Source organism: Columba livia, chromosome 6 (assembly GCF_036013475.1).
Source record: "Columba livia isolate bColLiv1 breed racing homer chromosome 6, bColLiv1.pat.W.v2, whole genome shotgun sequence".
Taxonomy (NCBI): domain Eukaryota; kingdom Metazoa; phylum Chordata; class Aves; order Columbiformes; family Columbidae; genus Columba; species Columba livia.
Window position 1 is genome coordinate 17,827,118 of NC_088607.1, and position 24,626 is coordinate 17,851,743.

Genomic DNA, 24,626 nt, shown 5'->3' on the forward strand with positions numbered 1-24,626 from the left:
ATTGTACAGAGCATTGGGATCTTCTTCTTACTGCATTCAGTAGAGAAGACAATAGTACTCATCTGCATGCAGTTCCTCCTGCACGTATTTCTCATGCACTCTCTTGCTGACTCAGGCCCTCGAAATATTTTAAGACCTTTATGAAATTCAGCATTAGGCAGGATTTAAAAAAAAAAAAACAACAAACAAAAAACCAAACAAAAAACAACCTGGATCCTCAGGGCAATGAAAGCAGCATAATAAAGAAAGCAGTGAAGAAACAAGTCTGAAAATTTTGTGCCTAGTGATTCTGGTAGACAAAGCCATGTCTGACTTGATCAAGTGGGGGCAAGTTTTGTCTCATATGGAAAACTGGACTAGAGGAAACTCTCAGCACCCCCTTCAAACAGAGGTTCTTGTGATACTAACTTTCTGGTAAGCCCCTTCCCCCATGCCCAGGACAGTATGAGGGTCTCTCCTGCTCTGTGACCCTGTAGTAACAGACAGATCTGAGGCTCAAGGCACCACGAGCTAATAAGGAAAAGCAAAGAACCTAAACCTGTGCTAAAACCTGCATGGGATCTGAAACATGACCCAGGTTGCTCCTGCCTTGCTATCACAGTATATCAAGGCAAGGCCTGTAGCATTATTTGTTTTATGTCACTCAGTAAAAGTAACAGGGCTTTGTAGTTTGGTGCTTGCTAGAGCCTTACACTAGGTTAATGTCTTTGTTGTCTTCCTGTAAAGACCACATCATTTATTCAGAAACAAAGGCTGTTGGTTTACAAGGCAAATGCCCCTCTCTGTGGAAGAGCAGCTGAAAGCAGTGCTGGAACCCACCAACCTACAGAGTGCTGCAGTGAGAGAAAAATACCGTAACATCCGACTCCTCAGGCTTGTCATGAGTATTTGTCTTAAATAAACACACCCCTGGCCACTGTCTTCTACCTCTGTACTGGCAGAAATCTTCCTCAGCAACAGTATGAGGTGCATCAACCAGACCAGTAGAATGATGCAGCTGAAAAATACTCCCTGCTGGGGTGGAAGATGAAGCAGGCTGAGGATCAAAAGGTCCATGAAGCAGCCCAGAAGACTGTTGCTTGAAGGGTGGGCTAGAAAAAAGCCAGAGCCTCCAGCCATAGGCTGTATTTGGCAGATCCGATTCCTCCCCATATCTCAGGTCTCTGCCTATTTCTATGCCACCAGGATGTGCTTAGGTACAGGGGTCAGAAAAATATTTTTTTTCCATTCCATGAAGTGTGGGAGGAGCAGCACTGTTCCCCAAAATTGCCAGCATGGAAGCTTCCATCATCCCTGTCTGAAGAGCAGCTGAACAACTGAAACTGTCAAGCGTAACCTGAACTTTTAATTGTGCTCCTGCAGTGGGTGCTTCTCCTGCACCACTGTGTAGACACTATGTGGAGCAGCAAGTTCATGACTTAGAAAATACTCACCTCTGCTCTTAAGCACATAGACTTTTTTTTTCCCACTATCCCAGGCACGTGATGAGAAGATTGTCACTGCAGCACATTGAAGACTGGTTGAGTATTCAAGTTTGAAATATGCTTGGAGACAGACAGATGTCCATGCTTGTTGAAACACTAGGGCAAAAGTCTTCAATGTAGGCAGATTTTCCTCAAAAAAGGAAGTTAAATCACAAATGAAGCATGAACTCAATTTCACTTTGGGCCCATAGCGTGACTGCAGATAACATCCTTATTCAGCAAGTCTGATCTTTGGGTGTACCTACGGCAAAACTTGCTCTCCTGACAGACCTCTAAGGCTATTTCAATACCCCCCATAATCCCACTTGCTCTGGACTCCTCTCAGCCCTGTAGAGCACTGCAGTTGCGTGGGATGTGTCTTCTGCCTAGTGCATCAACAGCATCAAGTGCATCAATATGGCGGGAGGGAGGCAGGTGTCAGAAAGGGGATAGGCGAACCTTTGGAGTTTTTTTTACTGGTATTCATTGGACAGCTAGAGGTATACTTTGGCTCAGCTGAGCCTTAAATTAATCTAGCACAAGGTGTTAGAAGAAAGCAATGCTGCAGAGAACTGCGGAGGGTAGTCAAACTGGAGGCAATTAGTATGGTGACTTGACAGCACTTACATAAATCATATTTATAAATCATAAAAGCAGGCCTTTCCTGCATTCACAACACCAAGGAGTCTGGGGACAGCAAGCTTGTTTATAAAGACAATAGTTCTTGGGAACAGGAGGCTGAGGACAAACCTTGACAACAAACCAAAGGAAATCCGATATTCTGGCTTTCACACATTCCCCTAGCTGGGAACACATGGCAGCACTGAGAGAGAGCCCGGCTGAAAAGGGGTAACCCTGGTGTGCTGCCTGCCGTGACCCCCTTGGGCCCAGTGGGGAAACACCTGAGGAGCACACTGCCTCTGAAGGTGTGAGATCAATGTGGCTTTGTCACCCTCGGAGGGGCTCCTGGGACTGCCTCTGGCCCCAGCTGACCAAGCTGCACTGGAACCACCCCTGAGCGTGATGCCCTTTCCAGAAGGTGGGAGAGCCGGAGAGAGAGTGGATGCTGCCTTCCACCCCCAGCTCTATCTCTCTGTGTCAGTGATGTGCGGGAGTCGTGGGCAATTTATTTGGCATCTCTTGTCCGATGCCGGTTCTCCCCTTCGGTGGTTTCCAATCAGAGAGCAATGTTGCTTTCCCCCTACCCCTGCTCTCCCCACCCCAGGAGGGCGGGGTGACAGCGCGGGGCAGCTCCGGGCATCCCGGCAGACGGGGACTCGGCCACGCCGCCGGCCGAGGGAACCGGCTCCCCCAGCGCGGCGCACGCAGCCGGGCCCGGCCCCGCTCGGCAGCGGCACCGCCCCGGTGGTCGCGCAGCCGCGGGCCGGTCTGCGCTGCCTGGCGGCGCGGGGCTCCATCGCAACCGCCGCTGCCTTTGCCCGCGTCCCGGTGGGGTTTGCGTGACAGCTTCGGGCACTCCCCGCCGCCGGTTTATGTAAGCCGCCGCCCGGACTCCGTTATAAAACCCCGTCGAGGCAGCGCTGCTACTAGAGCCGCCCGGAGCGCAGCGGTAGCTGGGAGGTAACGGCGGGGACCGGGGCGGGGTGGAGCGGCGGAGCCCGCCAGCGGAGCCCGTTGGCGGGCGGGGTCTTGGGGAGGAAAGCGGAGCTCGGTCGGGTCGGTTCGTGGCTCCGGCTTAGCAGAACCGGCGGCCTCTGTGGCAACGATGAGAGGCTGGAGGGGTACTGCTTGTGAAGTGCTGCTGCTGTCTGATCTACCTGTAGCCTCTGCTAAGCTTTACTCATCCTCCTGTCATCCTTGCACATACCCACAGTGGTGTTTTTTCTTGCTAATGCTAATCGGTAACTTTGCAAAAATTCGTATAAAAGGGTTATGATTATGTAAACTACAGATTCTATCCAGAACAGGTGTGAGGTATACAAGAGAGCCAAATGTTCAACAGTCTAACCAGGTTATTGCCCCTGGTGTCACTGTCATCCTGACTTTTTTTTCTCCCGATCTGTTGTGCAACCTAGTAAGCATATAAGGCTTCTCTTGCTGATGTAACCAACATGTCCTTTTTTGTTTCCCATAAGCAAGGCTTTCCCAGGGGTGACCAGTCACAGAGTTAAGGATGTGTCTCAGCTAAGTAACTCTTCCTTCTCCCCACCACTTATTTTACTTTCACAGGAAAAAAACTACTGCAACTTCTTGAGTTTTAAGTGATGGGAAGAAGCAGAGAGGAAATGGCAATTCCTGTTTTCTTTAAATCTGGCTCTTCTATTTCCATTTTCTTAAAAAGATGACCACCTCCCTAAGAAATCCACTACTTCTGCAGTGGTGGATATTGCTGGTCCTATCGCTTATCACACTCTCACTCCTGAGAGGAAAGAAGCGCAGATGGTGGGAAAAGGGTGATTAGTGGGATTCATCTACTTTCCCACAAAACCAGAGTAACCAGCAATGGATGTCTTTGTGGGCAGTTCTCTCTCCTTGCTTTCTTAGGTAGCCTGGTGACCACCTTGGCTTTCTGCAGCATCACAGTAAATGTGTAGCTTTCCGACAACGACCACAATGCCAGTAGACAGAAGGGAAGTAAATGACACAAGTTAGGCTAATCATTTACTTCCCTTCTATCTACAGAAAGGTTTGTGGCTGTGAGGGCACCTGACGGCAGGGTACAGTTTGTGCCTAGGCCTTGCAGAGGCTGCAGAACTTGGGGACTTCTGCAGGGTTTCCAAGTGCTTCACATGCAATGTCAAGGCAAGAATTCAATATATATATATATTTTTTTTAATGAACAAATGAAGGGATCCAAACTTGGTCTCATCAGTTACAGCAACAGAAAGGGAAGCAGCCCCTTCACAAAAAAGGTCTACTGGCTAATAAGTGAATCTATATTAATGTTTATATCCATATTGATACATTTCCTACTACGTATGCTCTGCATGGGCAGGGAGAACAGTTCTTTCCCTTTGCTGCTCACATCTTCCCTTTCAGGTGCTCCCATCCTGAGCTACAGAGGCAGCTTATCTGCTTGAACCAGAAGGCTTTGTAATTTTGTGATTACAAATATATACCATATTTAATTTTCCTTAATGTACCAGTTTGTACCACGTTTTTTCTTACTGTGGGACATCCCAGATCTCTCCCTGTGGAAGGGGGAACTGTTCTTTGCCTGCAGATAAATCCAAATTTATCTTCCTATTCGTAGTTGTGAAGTATCTTGATACTTGTATGACTGAAACATGATAAGCAACATATGTAATTGTTATTTTAATCACACTGGTATCTCCGAAATAAACTTGTGCCAGCAAACAAGGTGCACGTGAGTATCCCTCATTTTCATAAGTGTAACTGTTTTTCTTCCTGTGGTTCTTCATACAGATTCATTAAAAGGTTTTTTCTGCTGGCTTCTGGGGATGGGAGTTGGGGGGTTGCTAAGCATATTTTGCCTGAAGGAGGGGAACTTGAGTCTCTTTAGCTGAAGTGGTAGCAGCTTGCATTTGTAGTCTCCACTGTGTTGAGCAAAATGGTGACCATCACAGATGGCCTTGGTTTTTAACTCATTAGATGCTCTTTGAGCTAGCAGCATGTCAAGAACATATATGTCTCATTCTTAAAGGCTATGTCTATTTTAAACCTGTGGGTTTTCATGCCTTTGGGGACTACTAGATATCTTCCAGCGCAGAGTTCCATCCTTTTGGAAAATTGGCAGGTGTAACGATTGGTGTAGTGTGCATTAACTTGTTTTTCCAAGACAGTTCCTGCAGAGATCTTTGCTCACGTGTCTCCTTCCCTGCATGTTTTTGTGTTCTTTGTCTCGACAGATGGGAACTGCTCAAAACAACAGTGACCTCAAAAATCTCTATGCAGTAGAACTTGACCTGTGTAACAAGGACATGATGGCAGACACATTTGACCACAGCATTATTGCTGTTGGAGAAGAGGAAGAAGAGGGCAATTTCCAACGTTCTCTTCCAACAAGAGAGTCCCTCCGATCCCCTCGGGGCTCCGTTGTGAGTTTCCATAACATCCAGTACTCTGTTAAGCAGTCCAGTGGATTCCTATGTAAACGGAAAACTGTGGAAAAGAAGATCCTTCATAATGTTTAGTAAGTTCTTGCTTAAATAAAATACTGGAGGGTAGGAGATAATCTGCTGTTGTGAATCAGTGACCTCAATGTCACCTTCCAGATCTAGCTGTGCTGGTAAAGGAATGACTACCCCTCTGCCAGTCTGCAGTTCATGTGAGCACTGCCTAATTTGCTTTCAGGCAAAATAGGTGGGATATAGCTGGAGCAGTTTCAGTTATTGGTCTAGGCAAATTAGGACCAAACTTGTGTGAACTCTTCTGCCAGAAGATCTGAGGGTTCCCTTAACTATGGTTCAAGGTGTGGTGGGAGGAAATGAGCAGTAGAGAGCAGTTGTGTCTTCTTTTCAAGACCCAGCTCCGCAGGGAAGACAATGTCTGTCTTTTGTAGATTGCTTCTTATGTTCAGCTCTGGTTCTGTTCTGATGGGCAGTCTGGGACAAGAAAGGAAAAATGCTTATTGATTTACAGATTTAAGGCGAAGTTTTTAATAATCTTCAAGTTTTCCTTTCAACAGCATTTTGTTCACACTTCATCTCTACCATGAACTGCATGTGAACAGTCCTCCATTTGGAAATAACTCTTTCCTTCTTCCAGTGGCATTATGAAGCCAGGCTTGAATGCTATCTTGGGACCCACAGGGAGCGGTAAATCTTCGTGAGTACTTTCTTCTGCTCCTTCAAATGAACAGTCAGATGTTCAAGGATGATTTGGGGTTCTGAGAGTTGGGAGAGACGTGAGGGCTCTGCTGGCTCAGACCTTTGCATGCCTGTGAGTAAACTGGTGGTGCAATTTGACCTCGTGTCCCTCTATCAACTTTGCTGGAGTTCTTGCCCTGCAGTGGTGTCACACCCCTCATCTGCTCCCCTTGGTGGTCCGTATTACTGCAGTCACCTTTGGTGGTGGCCTGATCTAAGATACCAGGCTGAACTGGGGCGACTGGAGCTCAGGTCTAGGCCCTGTCCTAGACCAGTAATGAGGTGGGGAGGGGATTTAAGTTCCTTTGGGGCAGAAGAGATGTCACCCCTGTGAAGTCACTGCAGCAAGACTTGCTTGAAGATGCTAGGCCAAACCCCTCTCTGACAACGGACAAGAATATGGTGTAATGTCGGTCTGCAGGATGCTCTGGATTCTCACCCTGACTTGGCTGTGACCTGGTTAGGGGGGTGTACATGTTGTTGAGTTCTTTGGATGAAAGCACAGAAAAATACCATGCAAAATATCTCTAGCTAGTGCTGATGCTGTTTTCTTACCCATATATCCATGGTAAAGAGAGCTCTTTGTCACACCCTGCCTTTGAGGCTGGCAAATATGGCCAGGGTTCACACAGGTATGTCTTTGTGGTGACCTTTGATCTTCATCTCTCAGGAGACTGCTGGCTAATCAGAATGTTTTCAGCAGCAGCACTTCATCAAGTGTTTACTTAGCTGGCAGACAGGCTGCCCTCTGCACTGGCAGACAGGCTGGCCTCTGCAGTGGCAGAAAAGAGAATCCAGTCATATGTTAAAACAAAATTACTTTATAGAATTAGTCTTAACTCTAGCCTTGTTTATACCCATTTGGATTAATTTCCTTAAGATCAAAGTAGTTACTTCTGTGCTCCCCTGGCTGGAGAGCAGTGTGCAGCTACTCAGCAAGGTGCTTTTGTCTCTGTGCACTTGAAGTGAGTTGTTAACAGGGAGACTGAGTTCATGTCTGTAGGTGGCTGACTGCTGTGAATTGTGAGACTGTGTATACTACCATATACTGCTGTTGGCACACCTTGCACTAGAGAATCCTGTATCTACACCAGGCTTTCTGTACAAAGAGCTAAAGCCGCCAGAGTAAAGGAAGCCCCTTTCTGTGCTCTTTGCTTCGCAGCATGCCATGAGCAGCTGTAACTGCAGTCCTGACTGGTGGTACTCATCCAGTTAAAGGTGAAAGCAGCCCTTGTGGCAAAACCTAATGCCTGGTGTTTGTCTGAAGTCTCCTAGATGTGCTGGCTGCCAGAAAGGACCCAGCAGGCCTGTCTGGAGAAGTGCTTATAGATGGCATCCCACAACCTCCAAATTTCAAGTGCATCTCAGGATATGTTGTGCAGGTGAGTAACTGCCTTTGGTGGAGGCCTGGGAGCCCTTGGGAGTGAAGGCCACATAAGATGAGCACAGCATGAGCTACTAGGTAATTTTCAATTATCCCTACAGAGTCTAATGTGATAACTCAGATGTTACAGTATTTAGTATTTTTCTGGGATATGGAAGACAAAAGGATGTAACTGTTACTCCAAGTCAAGCACGGTGGTGTCTGTCTTCCCAAAGCCACATGGATACCTAAACCACTGGGCTTCTCTGGCTTGTTCTTTGGGCTCTGTTGTGAAGTACTAGCAAGGATTTAAAAAAAAATTAAAAAGGTGAGGAAAAAAACTCACAACACCCAAAATCTCTTGTTGTAAAACTCAGAAGCAATTCTGGCTAGCAAAAGTACCTTTAAGCTATCAGACAATAATTCTAGGAAATAAATAGATCCCTGCTGTTCTTCCTCTGATTCTGGCTGGCTGGGATAGAGCTTCATTCCACTCAGAGGCAGGAAAAGCCGGCTGAATCTGCGGAAGTGGGTGGAGGCCTGGACCAAGAATAGACCCTAAAAGTCCAGAGGAGCTGAGGAGAAGGGGATTCTTGGCAGCCATATGATCAGCCAAATCTGGAAACCATCCAGGCTTCTGACTGCAGGCAGATGTGAAAAAGGCAGCGTTTCTGAAAGCTGCCAGCTGGGGGCTTCTGGGAGGATGCGTGTTACAAGACTGATGCTGAGTCTTGATCCTGCAGACCAAAGATCCCCAAATGCTTAGGGTTTAATGAATGGCCTGGAAGTTTCTTGCAAGTGGGCCCAGTGTGAGACTGGGATCTCAGATGTCCAAAGCAACCAAACTTAGCCTTAAAATGACAGGCAACAGGCAACTAGGTGGGACATTAAGTGGTCTCTCTTGCCTCTCACCCCTGTGCAGTACTCCCTAGATCAATAAAGATGGCCTAAAGACTACAAACAACACTTAAGGCCTAAATACATACATACTTGTAGGGTCAGTTTTATGCAGATGAGCATCTAGACATGCTAAGTCATGTTATCCCTATAAAACCGTTGGTGGTCTCTCCACTCATGCCATGCAAGCGAGGGTGTCATGCCACAGTTTGTTTGACATTAAGCTAGCTTAAATTCACATTTTATTTTCTAATGTGGTGACCCAACAGTTGTATTGATGGATTTGAGGATGGGGAATGGGAGGCTAGGGTGAGAGACTGAGGGTGTGTGGGGAGGAGAGTGATGGTAGGAAATTCCCAAACCAGCTGTGGCGGCAAAGCCAGTTTGTCATAACACTACACCCTGAGTAATGTGTTATATACTTCCAGCACAGCAACATATTCAGTCTTCCTCTGTATTCACTCCAGTGCCAAACATGGTTGACTGGCCCATCCTTTGTGCTGCTGCTGAACTACATCTGATGCGGAAGGAGTCCCAAAGCCGGCAAGAATCTGCTGCCCTGCAGCTTAGGGGATGTGCCTTCCAAAATGGCACTAGATGTGCAAGGTGCCTAATTAACAGGCATGTTTCTCAGCAGCTGCCCAGTGTTGCAGTCCTTCTCTCGTCATATGATAGGATGCAGAATTGGCTCAAATATCGAAGCAGGGGTGATGGAGAGCCATGGAGCTGTGGATGGACTTGATAACAGCTCTGGCTCATGATCAGTGTAGGCTGCCCAGATGTTCAGCAGCTGGATAGATTTGATTCTTACCCAAAATGCACATGAATGTTGAAGCTTTTCTAAATGACTAGCCCTTAGAATAAGGCCTTGTGTCCAAGAGTTATAGAGAGCTGAGACATTGAAAAAATCAGGAACAATACTCTTGTTTCTCTGAAGAGCTGCTGCCAGCAAGGAGAATGGGGAGAGCTCCTTGTTGTCAGCTGAACTCAGCAGGTGCTCTGGACCACAGTAAGTTATGGCTTCTGATTGGGAACAGAGCTGACTTGGGTGACTCTCTGAGTGTCTCTGCCTTGAACACTGATCACTATTAATGTACATTGGCTTCAGCTGGACTGGCAGAAGTTTAATTCTACAAAACCAGCTACCTGTTCTGCCTCCGTTTAGCTGGCAAGGAAAATGCACATGCAGTACAAAATGGTGCTGTCTGCACTTGAACTCCTGAGCTGACGTGGTGCTTGGCGTAAGCTGGTAGCCTGCAGAGCTGCATTCTCCCCTCGACTGCTACTGAGTGACCTAAACTTTCATGTCATGTAGGTTTTGGAGCAGGGGTTGTCTCTTGGTCCAGTTTCCACTGTGGTCCGCAAACAGCTTGTCCAGCAACTGTTACTACAGGGACTCTGGTGCACAGTCAGGTAGCTGAGAAGCAGACTTTCCAGCTCTCCATTTGTACTGCTTTCAGGATGATGTTGTCATGGGCACAATGACGGTGAGGGAGAACCTGCACTTCTCTGCTGCCCTGCGGCTCCCCAGCTCCATCAGTGTTAAAGAGAAGGAAGAGCGAGTCACTCAGATAATCAGCGAGCTGGGATTAAGCAAAGTGGCTGATGCTAAGGTGAGCAGTGAAAATACCTTTCTCAGAAATCATTTTGCTTCTGGAAACTGAACTACTTGATGCTGGGCAGTGTGGTGTATGTATTGCAGCTATACTAAGCTAAGCAGGAACCTGACTAAACCGTACTGCAAATAAATCAGTCTCGCGTGCAGGAGGTATCTTGGAAAGAGGCATGTGTTTTTGCTACTAAAAGGGGAAGAATTTGGACAATGTCCAGTATGTTGTATAAGTTCAGAGGTGAAAAAGTTACCTAGTCATTGCGCCCTGGAAAGCTGCTCAGTCACTTCCTGGCTTTGTGGGACAAGACAGGGAAATAGTTTTTACAGTGCTGAAAGCTGTGACAGATGGAAAGCTGGGCCGTGATGGAGGAGTTCTGTGCAGAGCTTATTCCTCCCAGCAGCATGTTTACTCTTAGATTACTTATCCCACTTTTACTTGAGCAGCAGGCAAGCTACCAACAAAAGGCAACCCTGAACACCAGTGCCACCTCTGACTGCTGTGGCCTTGTTCTGGCTATTCCTTGTCAGTGTCATCGTTGTTCCCTGAAGTCATAAGGCACCTGGTACCTCTGAAAATCAGGCTCTGCTTATGGCTACACAGTCCCTCGCACTGAGTCAGACCCATCATCTGCTGCTGGCCCTAGAGTTCACTAATGGGACTCTGAAAATGAAAAGGGCTACTGAAATATCTACTGAACTCCAGAGCATGCACTGACTAGGTCTTATTGCAAATACCTGTTTTCTCCTGTTTGTAGGTAGGAACTGAATTAATCCGGGGAGTATCTGGAGGGGAACGGAAGAGAACCAACATTGGGATGGAACTCATCACAGAGCCACCAGTCCTGTTTCTGGATGAACCAACAACTGGCCTTGATGCCAGCACAGCCAATGCAGTTCTTATCCTTTTGAAGAAGTAAGTCTCTTCAGGGCTCTGCTGCAATTTTGTTGTCAGCTCATTAGTAACAAAAATGAATGCTGTTATGACTGAGTAGCTACAGTGCTTTTTTTTTAAAAAAAAAAAAAAAAAAAGTTAGACAAATAGACTCAGAAGTGGTGGTAAATTATTTATTTGGGTCTTGTCCAAAGCCTGTTGAAGTTGATGGGAATCTTTCCACAGCAAGCATTGGATTTGAGCCCAAAAGGCAGATGTAGTTTGGACAGCTTCCCTTTGCCACAGAAAGGGGTGGACTGGGAGGTCAGGGCTTGTAATCATAATTTCTCAGCCTTCCAGCTGAGTCTATTACAAAATCTCTTCCTCCATTTTGCCAACAGCCTTGAAGTCAGATCAGACTTATGTCCCTGTTCATTGCAGGGAAGGTTGACTAGATGACCTTTGAAAGTCCTTTCCAACCCAAACTATTCTATGGTTCCATGATTCACCTGCAGAATTACCCTCAGTGTTTACCTTTGTCTACTGTGTTCTGTCTTCTCATACAAAGAGGACCAAACAAGGCTTATTTAATGAGAACAACTTCTTAACACTCCTGCTGGGTTTGTAGCATGTTGCCTGGTTTTGCTTAGGGAGATATTTGGTCTGCTGTTTATGGATAGAGGTCTTTGATTGGCAAGGATACTTGTTGGGCATCAGTGCTAAATCACTTGAAAGAGCACCTGACAAACCTGAAGGAAACCTAGTTTTGACTTTTCTAGAGAGTAAATGTTCAGCAGAATAGCTAAGAGAAATCTCAGCTGGCCAGACTTCCACAGCCTGCCATGTAAAGCCTGGTACTGCCGATTGAGTGCAGTAGGACCGTTTCAGTTAGTCAAGTTGAAGCCAGGTATAGAAAACATGTAAGGAGGGTTTATACATAGCTGTGGCCTCAACCTTTGCTAGCTACAGACAACATCATACTTTGGCTACCCAGACTGCAATGACAGTCTCTTGTAATGATGGGTTCTGTCTTGAAGGTCTTGCAGGCAGCATCTGACACAGTGAGAAGGCGAACTGCAGCTTTTCTGCATCGAGATCCTGAGAAGTTGACAAGTATTTGTCTTGAACTTGGATAACCCTTGTTTGGGTTAACATGACCTTTCTGAAATGCAAACTGTAGTGTATTTGTGAGATGTTTTGTTTCTATTTCAGGCTTTCAAGAAGAGGGCGAACCATCATATTTTCCATCCATCAGCCGCGCTATTCCATATTCAAGCTGTTTGACAGTCTGACATTACTAGCTTTGGGAAAGGTGCTGTACCATGGTCCTGCAAAGCAGGCCCTGGAGTACTTTAGTTCTGTTGGTAAGTCTTCTGTGGCAAGAGCAAAGGCAACTGGATAATGAGTTCGATCTGTGGGTAGATTCTTACCCTAACATTGGATAACAGTCCTGTGCTGTTTTATCACTAGGATACTAGAGGTCATGCACATCAGTATGAATGGTGTCATGTTAGAACAGGAAAAAAAATAAAACAAACACCAATTTTTCAGGCAATACAGAGCATGTCTCCTACCTTTGTTTTGCCTTGCATCAGGTCAAAACCCCAGAACTGTTTGGACATTTGCAAGCACAACAGACAACATACTATTTGTAATTCTAACAGGCCTAGGTGACAGACCCAGTGGGTTTTGAACCACAGCCTGCAGCGTGGCAACAATCTGAAGGGACTGATCCAAGAATTGGCTCTGGTGTGAATGCTGGTGGGCACCTGAGAGAACAAAATCGTGGTGTGTCTTAAGATGGGTTAGTAATTGCAAAGTTGGGTGGCTGTCTCCTCTCCAAATAAGCAGGATGAGAATTTCTGACTTTTATGGACAGAGAAAGTGGAGTGAATTTCCAATCTAGTCTAGATGCAGCCATGGACGCATTGGATTGTAAGCTTTCCCTGGCTTTAAGGGAGATGCTTTAACCAATCTTGCTAATTCTACTCTCCCTCTTAGAATCACACCTCACTTCCTTTCTTACATGAATGCTATAGATTAAGCATCCTTTCTTTTTTTCTCTCTGTCTTTTTTTCTCTCTGTCTTTTTTTCTCTCTGTCTTTTTTTCTCTCTGTCTTTTTTTCTCTCTGTCTTTTTTTCTCTCTGTCTTTTTTTCTCTCTGTCTTTTTTTCTCTCTGTCTTTTTTTCTCTCTGTCTTTTTTTCTCTCTGTCTTTTTTTCTCTCTGTCTTTTTTTCTCTCTGTCTTTTTTTCTCTCTGTCTTTTTTTCTCTCTGTCTTTTTTTCTCTCTGTCTTTTTTTCTCTCTGTCTTTTTTTCTCTCTGTCTTTTTTTCTCTCTGTCTTTTTTTCTCTCTGTCTTTTTCTCTCTCTGTCTTTTTCTCTCTCTGTCTTTTTCTCTCTCTCTCTCTCTGTCTTTTTCTCTCTCTCTCTCTCTGTCTTTTTCTCTCTCTCTCTCTCTGTCTTTTTCTCTCTCTCTCTCTCTGTCTTTTTCTCTCTCTCTCTCTCTGTCTTTTTCTCTCTCTCTGTCTTTTTCTCTCTCTCTCTCTTTTTTTCTCTCTCTCCTTTTTTCTCTCTCTCCTTTTTTCTCTCTCTCCTTTTTTCTCTCTCTCCTTTTTTCTCTCTCTCCTTTTTTCTCTCTCTCCTTTTTTCTCTCTCTCCTTTTTTCTCTCTCTCCTTTTTTCTCTCTCTCCTTTTTTCTCTCTCTCTTTTTTTCTCTCTCTCTCTCTCTCTTTTTTTTTCTCTCTCTCTCTCTCTCTCTTTTCCTCTTTTCTTATTTTCCTCCTCTCCTCATCTGATAGCTAGAACCCTATTATAAGAAGCCACTCTTGGACAGCCCTTCCTCTGCCTTGTGACCAAGGAAACACAAGCAAGAGTTGAGCTTCTAGAGCAAGCATCTGAGGCTGCAGAGCAGACATCCAGCAACCTCTACTGAGGAACTGTGTGTCTTTCAGAGTGGGATGAACAGCATTGTGGAAAAGTGATACAGTATTAGACCTGACCTTCCAAGCTGTGTTTTGTGCAACACAATACAAACATGCTGCTGATTCTTTTTTTTTTTTTTTTTAAGGATATGAATGTGAACCCTTCAACAATCCAGCTGACTTTTTCCTTGATATCATAAATGGTGACTCAACTGCTGTGGCAGCAAGCAAGGAGGATCACAGACCTGTGGAAGCAGGAAAAGGTGAATTGTGAAGGAGACATTCTGTAGAAGGAAAGTTGTATGTGGTGATGGCAAGCTTCTATTCTCGGGGTTTTCTCCAATCTAAGGGCACTTAATTATAATTTTATTTTTTCCTACTAATAGATATACTTTGCTTTGGGCTTCTTTAAAGAGCTCACAAAACTTTTAAAAGGTTTTTTTTTTTTCTTCCTTCAGTAATACAGGAGAGCAATGATAGGTATCAGTAATCTACAGAACCTGTATGGAAAAGACTGAAAAACTAGAATCGCTTAGTCTCAAGAGACAAGTGACAGAAGACAGAAATTTTCAGTCACATAAGAGACTACTGCAGAGAAGACAGGGTAGGTAGGCTAAGGAGTAATGGATTTACAGGGCAATGAGAAAGACTGGAACTAGATTAGAGAACAAACTAACAATGTAGTGAGTGAATTTTTGGGAAATATTTGTCTGGGGATGCTGCAGCAGCATCTGAAGGATCATAAGAGAACAGTTTTCTTAGTGATGTCTTTTGGAGATGGGGAAATAGATCAGAGCAAACAGTGATTACTCCAAAATTCAGTGAAACAAAGGTTTTCTGGTGCCACATTCTAGTAATATGGCCATTTTTGTGCCACAAAGAACAGGCAAATTAGCCAGGGTCAACTGAAACTGTAGGGAAACCCTCTTACTCAAGCTAGCCTCTTAAGCTCAGAACTAAGCCTAGGTATTCCTGTTTGGGTTTGTGTTTTTTTTTTTTTGTTCCTTTGTTTTTTTCCTTTTTTTTTTTTTTTTTTTTGTTATGTTTTGTTTTGTTTTTAATTCAGCCTTCAAAATGGCTGAGCATATTGATGAGCCATGTGAAGGTGCGATTGATGGGAAATCACAAGCCGTATCTTGTCTTCCTCACTCAGAGGCGAGCAGTGAAAATGGAGTGGCAGAAGATAACGTGGACAGCAGTGTGGTAGATGTGCTGCACCAGAAATATCTCAACTCCAGCCTGTACCAGAGCACAAAGGAAGCACTGGGGAAAGTGGAGCTTGGACGGGGAAGCAAGCAGAGAGTATCCAAGAAGGGGCATGAGATTACCTATGCAAATGGATTCCTCACCCAGCTGTACTGGGTGTCCAAGCGTTCCCTGAAAAACCTCATCAGGAACCCACAGGCCTCCATTGCACAAGTAGGTAACAACTGCTAAAAGTCTCGGGCTCTTTCTGCTCTCAGTCCCAAAATCTGTGGTTTGTAGCACAGACTTTTGTTTTCAAAGGTGGCTAGGGAAGCAGGAAAGTCCTGTGCCACTGCTAGTTAATTGGAATGCCCAGCTACTTTTGTTGTCTTTGAAAAAAATCTCCATTTTAGCTTTGCACAAAAACTGCTGCGTGGAAGACTGGGGAGCAGGGGGAAATGCTCCATTCTCTGGCTCACATGGGGAGCTTCTAGGGTGATGTTAATTTTGTGCCTCACTTGAAATTTTAAGCTGGGTTATTCTTTGAGTGTGCTGCTAGCAATCCTTCTCAGCTGAAGAAGATCAAAGGAAAGAGAAGAGTGAAGAGGACAAACCTGGAAAATTTGCCACAAGATTTTTAATTGTATGTGTCATAGGTCTATGCCTCACAACAGCAAAGTTTTAGGCACGTGTGAATCTTAAACCCTGCATATGCCTTAATAATAAGTTTCTCCATATCTGCTTCCTAAAGGACTCCCTTTCCTCTTCTTTCCACTTCTAGATTGCAGTAACCGTAATTCTAGCCTTGGTTGTGGGTGCTATCTTTTTTGGTGTAAAATTGGATCGAAGTGGCATTCAGAATCGGTAAGTTAGAAAGCCACAGCTTTACTCATATTTCTGTCTGTAGGAGACAGGTGTGAGCCACCAGGAAAGCCTTGGGATCCACTTGGACCACAACAGAGGGTTAGGTTCACAAGCCTCAGGCATGGTGTTGCTGGATCTACTAAAGGGGCTGCTTCTCTGTCAGGCTCACATATACGTAAAAAGGAGATGTGAAAGGGAAGATAAAGGAATAAACCCGGTTTTACAGCTTATATCTACAGTAGCACAATTAAATAGCTCAGTTCTGTGGACAGAGACAGTAAAGCACTGTCTTGGTGATATGATGATATCTGAGTCTGCCAGTGTTGATCTAGGCCCTTTCCTCACTTTTTGACTGTTCTGTTTTGCCTTCTAGAGTTGGATCCTTGTTTTTTGTCACGACAAACCAGTGTTTTTCCAGCGTCTCTGCAATTGAGCTGTTCATCAGAGACAAGAAACTATTTGTGTAAGTAGTGAGGCACTTGGACTGTCTCATACCCTGGAGCGAGGCAGGGCTAGTATATTACAGGCTAACAACATTATTTCTACCAAAGACTTGATTGCTCCCTTGCAACATCAGATTGTAATAGTAATGCTAAATTAGTTGGTAGAGCAGGGAGCTGAAATGCTAAGAGGGAGGAGGGGAGAAAGAAAATGCTTTTATTTGCCTGCTGTGTCACAGTTTATTGAGAAGTGCTTTTCTTACCCACTTTTGGTAACAGCTGTTTTTGAAGTCTGCATGTGAATCCTGCAGACTGTGAACCCTGCATGGACTCTTGCTGACAGGATTGAAACACTGTCTTGCAATGGTCTCAGAGTGGTAAGACTGTGCAATAATGATGAGAGAGTTCTCGGAAAAGCTTCATAAGGGATGCTCAGATGAAGAGGGCTGCTGGCTGGCTTACAAGATCTCCCTAATAATCAAGAATATGTCCCTGTCTATATATATGTATATGTGTTTGTATGTGTGTATATATATGTAAATGCATGTATATATTGTATACACACATGTATATATACATACATGTTGAAAATGTAGTTTGGAATAGCCTCTAGCTCATGGGATGAAAGGGCAAGAGACAGATCTTATGCAGTAAGGAAGAAACTGGAGATCTGTGCCTGGAATGTACACGTCCATTCACAAGCTGCTCAGAAAAGCTTAATATTGCCCCTAACAGCTGCTCAGTAATGAATCTCCCCAACACTGACACTTCTTGCCAGTCTGCCCTGCTTACCAGCTTAGCTTACCAGCTGTGTCATGGGGGTTTTGGCACCTCACCAATTAAAGCATCTTTTCATGAGCTTCATTAAGCAGCAGAACAATCATAATGACATTTAATTGCCCTGTGAACTGGAGGTGAGTTAATGTCGTAAAGGTGTTTCCTCATTGTTGGATATCATTCCTTCTCCCCTGAAAGCAGCTGTATGACTTAGCTGTGGATGAAGTGTTCCTCCAGTTAACAGCAGTCTAATACTTTCCCATGCTCTTGTGCTAAGGATCATTCTCTTTGAAAAGAGATTCAGGAGCTTTATTCCCGTACGTTATTTAGCAGCCACCATAGCCCTTCAGTCACTTTCCTCAGAGGGCTCTCAATATGTCTGCAGGCCCTGTGAGATAGATCACTCCTTACTTTACAGAGTGGGAAGTGATAGCACAGAGAAATGAGCAACTTGAAAAGGAGTAACCAAACCAGGGTAAACCAGACACGCATGCTGAGACTGTTTCCTAGATAACATCTAAACATGTACAACTCCCCTCCTTCCTGTCCTCGCAGCCATCAGTACACCAGTGGATATTACCGTGTGTCTGCCTACTTCCTGGCCTTGATGATAGGAGATCTGCTGCCCATGAGAACTGCTCCAGCCATCATATTCTCATGCATCAGTTACTGGATGATTGGTAAACAATTGATGCTTTCATTGAACCTGTCATCTTCCAACACATTTGATTTCTGACTTAGACTTTAATTCTTACATCTGTAACATGAAACGAGTTGAACCTTCAGCTGATTTAAGTGTCTGGCATCATAACTTCAGAGGCCTCTGGGGCAGAGGCAGAGACACCAGAAGTCTAAGACAGGGGCCTGCTTGACCACATCTTTCAGTAATACTCTTTGGGCCTTTGGAGCATGCACAGTTCCTGCCAACTCCAAACTTGGTCTTTCTTCCTGCTCTCACTGTCTTGTATAGAAGTCCAAGGGTACCTCACTAGGATTCATAAGGTGGTTGTTTACTGGACTCTTTCCTTTCTGTTTTATGACAGGGTACCAAGCTGTTGCAGGCCGGTTCTTCTTCTTCATGCTGACCCTGGTACTGGTGTCCTACACTGCCACAGCCATGTCTCTGGCTATCAGTGCTGGGATGGATGTGGTGGCTGTGGCCAATCTGCTCATCACTATTTGTTTTGTCCTGATGCTTGTAAGTATATGGAGGTGTGTGTGTGCTCTTTTGGTGTAGGTGAGGAAGCAGCTGAGACAGACTGAGAGGTCTGGGTTGAACCAGTGCTACACAGGCTGAGAATCCACAGTCCAGTAGCATGTCAGCCCCATGCCTGTGACTTTCTTGTCACTATAGACAAAGATGTACTTCTGCCAACTTGTAATCTAAGGGTCAAGTAATTGCTCAGGTGCAATTCAGTATGTGTGATGTCACCAGAGCTTTGCAACCAGTGTTCCCCAAAAAAGGTATGTGTTTGTTTTAAATTGTCCTTACAAAAAATTACTAAAAAAAAAACCAACCAAACAAACAAAAAAAAAAAACAAACCAAAAAAACCCAAAAAAACCTCTTGCATTTCCAGTATTAGAAATTTAGGTGATCATTTAAAAGGAAAAAAAAAAAAAATCTTAAAATAAACTTTAGATTGATGGATTTTATTGCATTAATTTTTGTTGCCCAGAGGGATTAGCAGGAGCATACCCCTCTCTTTATTTTAATTCAGTATTGCCCTTGGATTCCAGAAATTACTTCAGTACTCATCTTCAAGAACTTCCAAGGAAGAAAGCAAGTGAGAAAGGAATTTTGACTACTCATAGATGAGGGATGTGGATTCTTTTTGAAGAGATAATGTTAATGGTCAACTTCTTGACTATGAGGCCTATCAAATTACACTAGAGTAAAAAGTACCTTCTGTCAGGTGATTCCTGGTAGCTGTCTGTGTATATATTCTGAGCCCACAGTGCCTCCCTTATTCTTTGATTTGCAGCTTAACCTGATTTTGCAATAAGCTAAGTGATAGTGTCACTTCAAATGCTTGCTGCGGGTGAGAAGTGTGCATGCATAGCAAAGGGTAGCTGATGTACATTGCCTTAAGTCACAGTATATAAGGAATGACACATGCACATCCTGAAAGACAGTAGGGTAAGCACAAAAACACTTGGGAGGAAGCACAGCCTGAAGCGTCATGTTAAGCTATGAAGTCCAATCGTGCTATGAAGTAAAAGAGCAAACCTCATTCCAGGCAGGAGAGAGCACAGATAAAAGATGTAGGTCAGGGGAGAAAGCTGAAATAGTAACAACCCTTATGGCTCCCCATGGTTTCCTTCTTGTTTCTCCACTTCCTCCTCCCCCAGTCATCCTTCTTTGCCCTCTGGCTAGCTCTACCATAGGACACAGCCCTCCAAAGTAAGAAGTTGTTAACATGCATGCTGCTTAGCTTACGTGTGGATGCAAAAAACCTTTCTGACCTCTTTGCAAGCAGTTCAGCTGCAGTATTTTGGGAGTGCTGTTGGGCTAGCTGGCCAGGACTGCTGCAGGGACTGAACCTCACACCTGTAGGCACAGACATAACAGCAGTAGGTGTTGGATCTGTCCCAGCGCACCTCTGCTAAGCAACTGCAGTATCTGCACAGGAATGGCATGGTTTGCAGTAAACAGAGTTTGAGTCTCTTCTGTTCTATTTCAGATCTTTTCAGGCCTCTTGGTAAACCTCCCTACTATAATGGACTGGCTGAACTGGCTCAAGTACTTCAGCATCCCCCGATATGGCCTCACTGTGAGTAGAAAGTAGCATCGGTCTCCTGTGAGTAATGTAGCCAAACTGCTGCTTCCTGAAGAGGTTTTGAGTATAAATGAAGTCAGATTTGGTTTATTTCCTTGCATGAATGTGATAAAAGAACAAATCAGCCAACCCCAAAAAGGAAGGAAAAGTTAATCTCTGTGTGAGAGGTGGAAGTCTCAGAGACTGAATGAATCCTTTGTGACACAAAATTAGTGCTGCTGGGACAGCAACAGAGTGAGATGTTCAGTGAGGCACTAATTCTTAGCCTGAGTAGTTGATCCCTATGGCTTAGAATAAAGAAGTCAAATATTGTATGGGCTCTCCAGAGACTACTGTTTGGCTGGCCAGCCTGAGGTTAATGACTGTACAACTGCTTTAAGGATTTACAGTAATACCTGAATGTCTTAGTCTTCAGTGTGGCTTCTTCTTTCTGGCTGAAATAAACTTACTGCCATTTCTGAATAATAAGGAGCTGGGGTAGCAGAAAGCGAAGGGTGGAGCTGCTTGAAACACGGTAACTAGACGTAGCAGTCACCCCCTGGTCACAGGTGGGAGTTGCGCTTCCATCTCCTGTCTTCATCCTGGCTGAGCCTATTTGGGAGGAATAGTTTCCTACCTTTGAGTAAAATGAGTGAAATGAATACCAGAGATGGTGCAGGGTGGTATGGGCATGACCTTGTTGACCGACAGTGGAAAAGAAAGGTAGCATCAGGGAGGGGCTGAGATGTGTGAGACCTCACATGTTTGGGTATTACTGACAGATTTTATCAGTGTAGCAGGACGTGGAAGAGGTTGCAGTTAGCCCAGGATTCCAGCGCAAGGGAACCCTTCCCTTCTTGCCTTGGCTGACTGTGCCATCTGCTTCAGTGTGCCAGTGATGGGCTGTCTGCATGCAGCCATGTGGTCTTCTGGGTCAGTAGACTGGCCCAGATGAAAGTGGATGAACAGGAACTTGTAGCTGGCAAAACAGAAACCCATGGCTAAATTGCTGAAATGTAACTTTGAAGTCAAAGACAGACACTAAACCATCCTGCGTGTAGAAAATGAAACAGTTAATCAGAAAGGCAGTAATTAAGAGCTTCAAAATAAAAAGGAACAGAAACATATGGTTCCAAGAATGTGATATGTGTCTTCTAATAATCAAATTCCTTTGAGATGTTTCAGTTTTAGCACCCCAAATCACTAAGTCTGTAAAAATCTGATGTCAGCCTCTCTCCCTAGGCTCTTCAAGTGAATGAGTTCAGAGATCTCTACTTCTGTGGTGAGAAGAATCCAAATGTTACAGCGTCTGTGGGAGATGCAGGCAGTTGTCCACCCAATATTTCAGGAGAAATGTAAGCCTCTAACCCCTGGTGGTTCTTGGGCCTGAACCGTGATGGCTGGCTTAAAGAGGAATATGACAGTCTGGATAATATGTCCCAAAATAAGTATGTCAGGATTATATAGTAAAACTTCACAATTACCCAAGAGAAAGTAGGGATGAAACTTTGCTCCTAAAAACAGGCAGATAAGCTAAATTAAATTTTGCTTTTGATAATCTAGCCCTGGCTTATCAGTTTTCTTAAACAAACCCAGGGACACTTAGCAATGGAAATGCAATGTGTGGATAGCCACAAAGTTGTTGGGAAGCAGTAGACCTGTGATGAGAAACATGCTTGCTCTTCAGAGCTTGTTTTTAAATATTAGCCTCCCTGCAGATACAGGAGAGAGTCAGGGTATCTATCTCCCAGTGCTGCTGCCCTATTTGAAATACTTTTGACACCTTAAATTGTAGCAATGTAAGTATTTCATGTCACATGCCAGAGGGCTGGCAAACTGAGGTTATTGCAGGGAACAGTGCTAGAGCACTGTTTCTGCAGTTTTTGGACCCCAGGCCCCTGCTACGGACCTCCAACAATTGCTGTGTGACACTAATGCTTTTGTACTTATCACAGTTCAATGTGGGTTTGAGGTTTACTCAAATTGCCAGCTATCTATAAACAACATTAGGATACTACTGAAAAATTATGGGAACGAGAGATCTGCGTTGGTTCCTTAAGCTTTTATTTTAGTGATAGGTTATGAAGCTGCTCTATTTCTGTCACCTGTTTTGCAGAGCTGAGGGCAGAAAAATCTTTGTGAAACAGGAATAAAAGTAACTACCTGAAGACTTGCGCCATGTAGTAATACCAACTTCTGCTCCATGCTTTTCTGCAGGTGTTCTGGTGAAGCATACCTGTGCAGCCAAGGAATTGAACCCACCAACTGGGCAATGTGGGAAAACATAGTGGCCCTCTTCTGCATGACTGTTATCTTCCTTACCATTGCCTATGCAAAACTCCGGTTTATGAGAAAATTCACATAGACTCCTGCGCTGCTTTGCTCTGCAGCTTCTCTGGTCTTAAAACTGCAGATCTTGTTGGGGTCCACTGGAGATTGCCAAAAGGTTTCAGCTGACTTCACTGGACTTTGGATGGGAACCCTGCCCCCTTCTTTCTGGAGCATGATCTCTATGTGATTGTATGATTTTAATTTTTAAGAAGAAATGCATTAGTGTACATTCCATAAGGGTTTTTTTGGTAAGATAATATGATTCTTATAATTCCTTAGGCACATATCAAACCACATACTGTAAAGTATTATTCTCCTGTGGTGAACTTATACAGGAAATGTTCAAAGGGAAACATACTCCCTTGAACATGTGAGCCTCTCCATCACAAATGGCATAAGCCGATGGCATTTATGCACTGATATGTTGCCTTTTGTTAGTGCCTGTCACACTTGAGAGCTGAAGACCATTCACAGTGTGCATTTGAGCTTGAAGTCAGTACAGGGAGTGAGTGCTACTTGCCAATCAAAACCAGTTATACTTCTAGTAGCTTCTTGATGGAAGATACTTGCAGAAATAACTTCTACTTGATTGAAAGTTAAACAACAGTGCATCTCATCTAAGAAGAGTGATAAATATACACTGTTGTTCTGTAAAAAAATCCCCCAAACCCCACAACAAACCCAAACCAACCCCAAAAAAACCCAAACCACAACACCCAAAATGAAACATCATCAACAAAAAATACATTTACTACTTAAGAGGAGGGGAGAAAATTCCTCCTTTTTATTTTTTAATTTTAAAATGGTACACTTAGCGATGGCAGATCTTTTAACAGACTTAATGCCTAGCTGCACCACCTGCATTTAGAGCAACTTACACCATGAACTAAAAAACCTCCATGTAAACACTGCCATGGCAACTACAGTGAAATAAATAACTTACATTTTTTTCTATGGATAAACAACATTTAATCCAATTCCTTGTATTCCTTAAACACGTGTTCATTAGAGCATAAGCAAAACAGCGCTGGGTGCGCGGGGGATTCGCTCCGCCCAACACGCACACCTTTAAACAATAAGAAGCGTGCTTAAATACAGTAAGGTATTACATATTCATAATGACCCCAGGAACGCCTATACATATTCATAACCTTTCCCCGCTTCTGATTAAAATGAGTCTCAGATAACCATTTCCATAGACGCTCCCCTGTTGCGCCTGCGCAGCGCCACTTGGTGAATTTGAGGAGGGGTCTTTGGGGGTCTTTGGATGAAGGCTCCTTCAGCTTCATCACAGTGAACTTTTTACCTTTGGCTCATTATGTTGAATTGACTGGGACCCAAGCTGCCAAGTTGAATGAAACCAGACTGGCGCCCCCTTTTGCTGTAAATCTTCGTTATCTTGTCTCCTCAAGTTTACAGCTAGATGCAGTAAAACTTCTTATCTTGGCATTCGATGGGGTTCTGTTCTTAATATAAAGCTCTAAACTAAGCATTTATTGTGTGACTAAGCCTTAAAGTGTTAGTTCATTAGTAGACACCCATTATAAGTTTAGTTAACTCTTAAAATGTTAGTTCCCTCTGTCAATATAACTTCATAAGCAAGTTTCATAACCACCTTTTTCCAGGTTCAGAGCCCGTGCCTCATTTGGTTATATCTGTAAACATTAAACATCTTAGCACGAATCACAACTGCATTTTTCACAGCAGCAACGCTTAGTGTGGTCACCACAGGCCAGACTACAGAGTGCGGGCAGTTGTCTCCCCACTACATCGTTAGCAAAAGTGGTGCTGCCTTGGTGCTTCGTGAAGACCCTTGGATGCAAGTGGACCAGCTCAGCCAAAGGAAAGCACGCTCAAGCACAGGGCTCGAGTTTGCTTGTGTGGGTCGGGCGGGAACAGCGCTGGCAGCCGGCCCGCTGTGCCGCTGCTGCTGGGGCTCCTGCCGTGAGCCGCTCGGCCGCGGCGTTGGGAGGAGGGAAACAAGGCGGCGCACAGCGTGGCCACGCCAAGCACAAACGACGCTTGCCGCGCTGCCGGGCTGCGGCTGACACCCGCTAAGAAGCAATCTCGTGCTGCGTTTTCCATCTCGGTATTTGTCTTCCTCCTGCCGTCGCGGCGAAGGCGGTCTGTCCGTGCTGCTCTCGCCACTGGCGCTGGGGCCCGTCAGGGGTGCGGTAGCGGAGGCCTCCCCGCACCGCGCGGCCACAGCCGCTGGGGTGTCCAGGCCCCGGGCGTAGCGCGGGCGGCCGCCAGGCCCAGGCTACTGCACGACCCAGCACAGCCACAGCCACAGCCACAGCCACAGCCACAGCCACAGCCACAGCTACAGCCACAGCCCCGCGCTCAGACCCGCC

General features: G+C 44.8%; 1 protein-coding gene across 3 annotated transcripts; it reads left to right on the forward strand.

The window, feature by feature from the left end:
* The first annotated feature begins 2,836 nt into the window (after nucleotides 1-2,836).
* Nucleotides 2,837-23,234, forward strand: LOC102091810 (broad substrate specificity ATP-binding cassette transporter ABCG2-like). 3 transcript variants are annotated; one of them, XM_065067299.1, is made up of 16 exons: nucleotides 2,837-3,044; nucleotides 5,294-5,577; nucleotides 6,153-6,212; nucleotides 7,521-7,635; nucleotides 9,974-10,126; nucleotides 10,881-11,038; nucleotides 12,209-12,360; nucleotides 14,065-14,181; nucleotides 15,072-15,337; nucleotides 15,885-15,967; nucleotides 16,341-16,430; nucleotides 17,740-17,864; nucleotides 18,228-18,382; nucleotides 19,867-19,956; nucleotides 21,184-21,296; nucleotides 22,159-23,234. In XM_065067299.1, exons 2-16 carry the CDS (start codon nucleotides 5,294-5,296, stop codon nucleotides 22,304-22,306), a joined length of 2,109 nt encoding a protein of 702 aa, XP_064923371.1. In that variant the 5' UTR covers nucleotides 2,837-3,044; the 3' UTR covers nucleotides 22,307-23,234. The 3 variants fall into 3 exon arrangements, with proteins under 3 accessions (XP_064923371.1, XP_005507015.2, XP_013223959.2); XM_005506958.3 differs by lacking the exon at nucleotides 2,837-3,044 and having other exon boundaries at nucleotides 5,292-5,577; XM_013368505.3 differs by lacking the exon at nucleotides 2,837-3,044 and having other exon boundaries at nucleotides 5,453-5,577; nucleotides 6,073-6,212.
* Nucleotides 23,235-24,626: the final 1,392 nt, after the last annotated feature.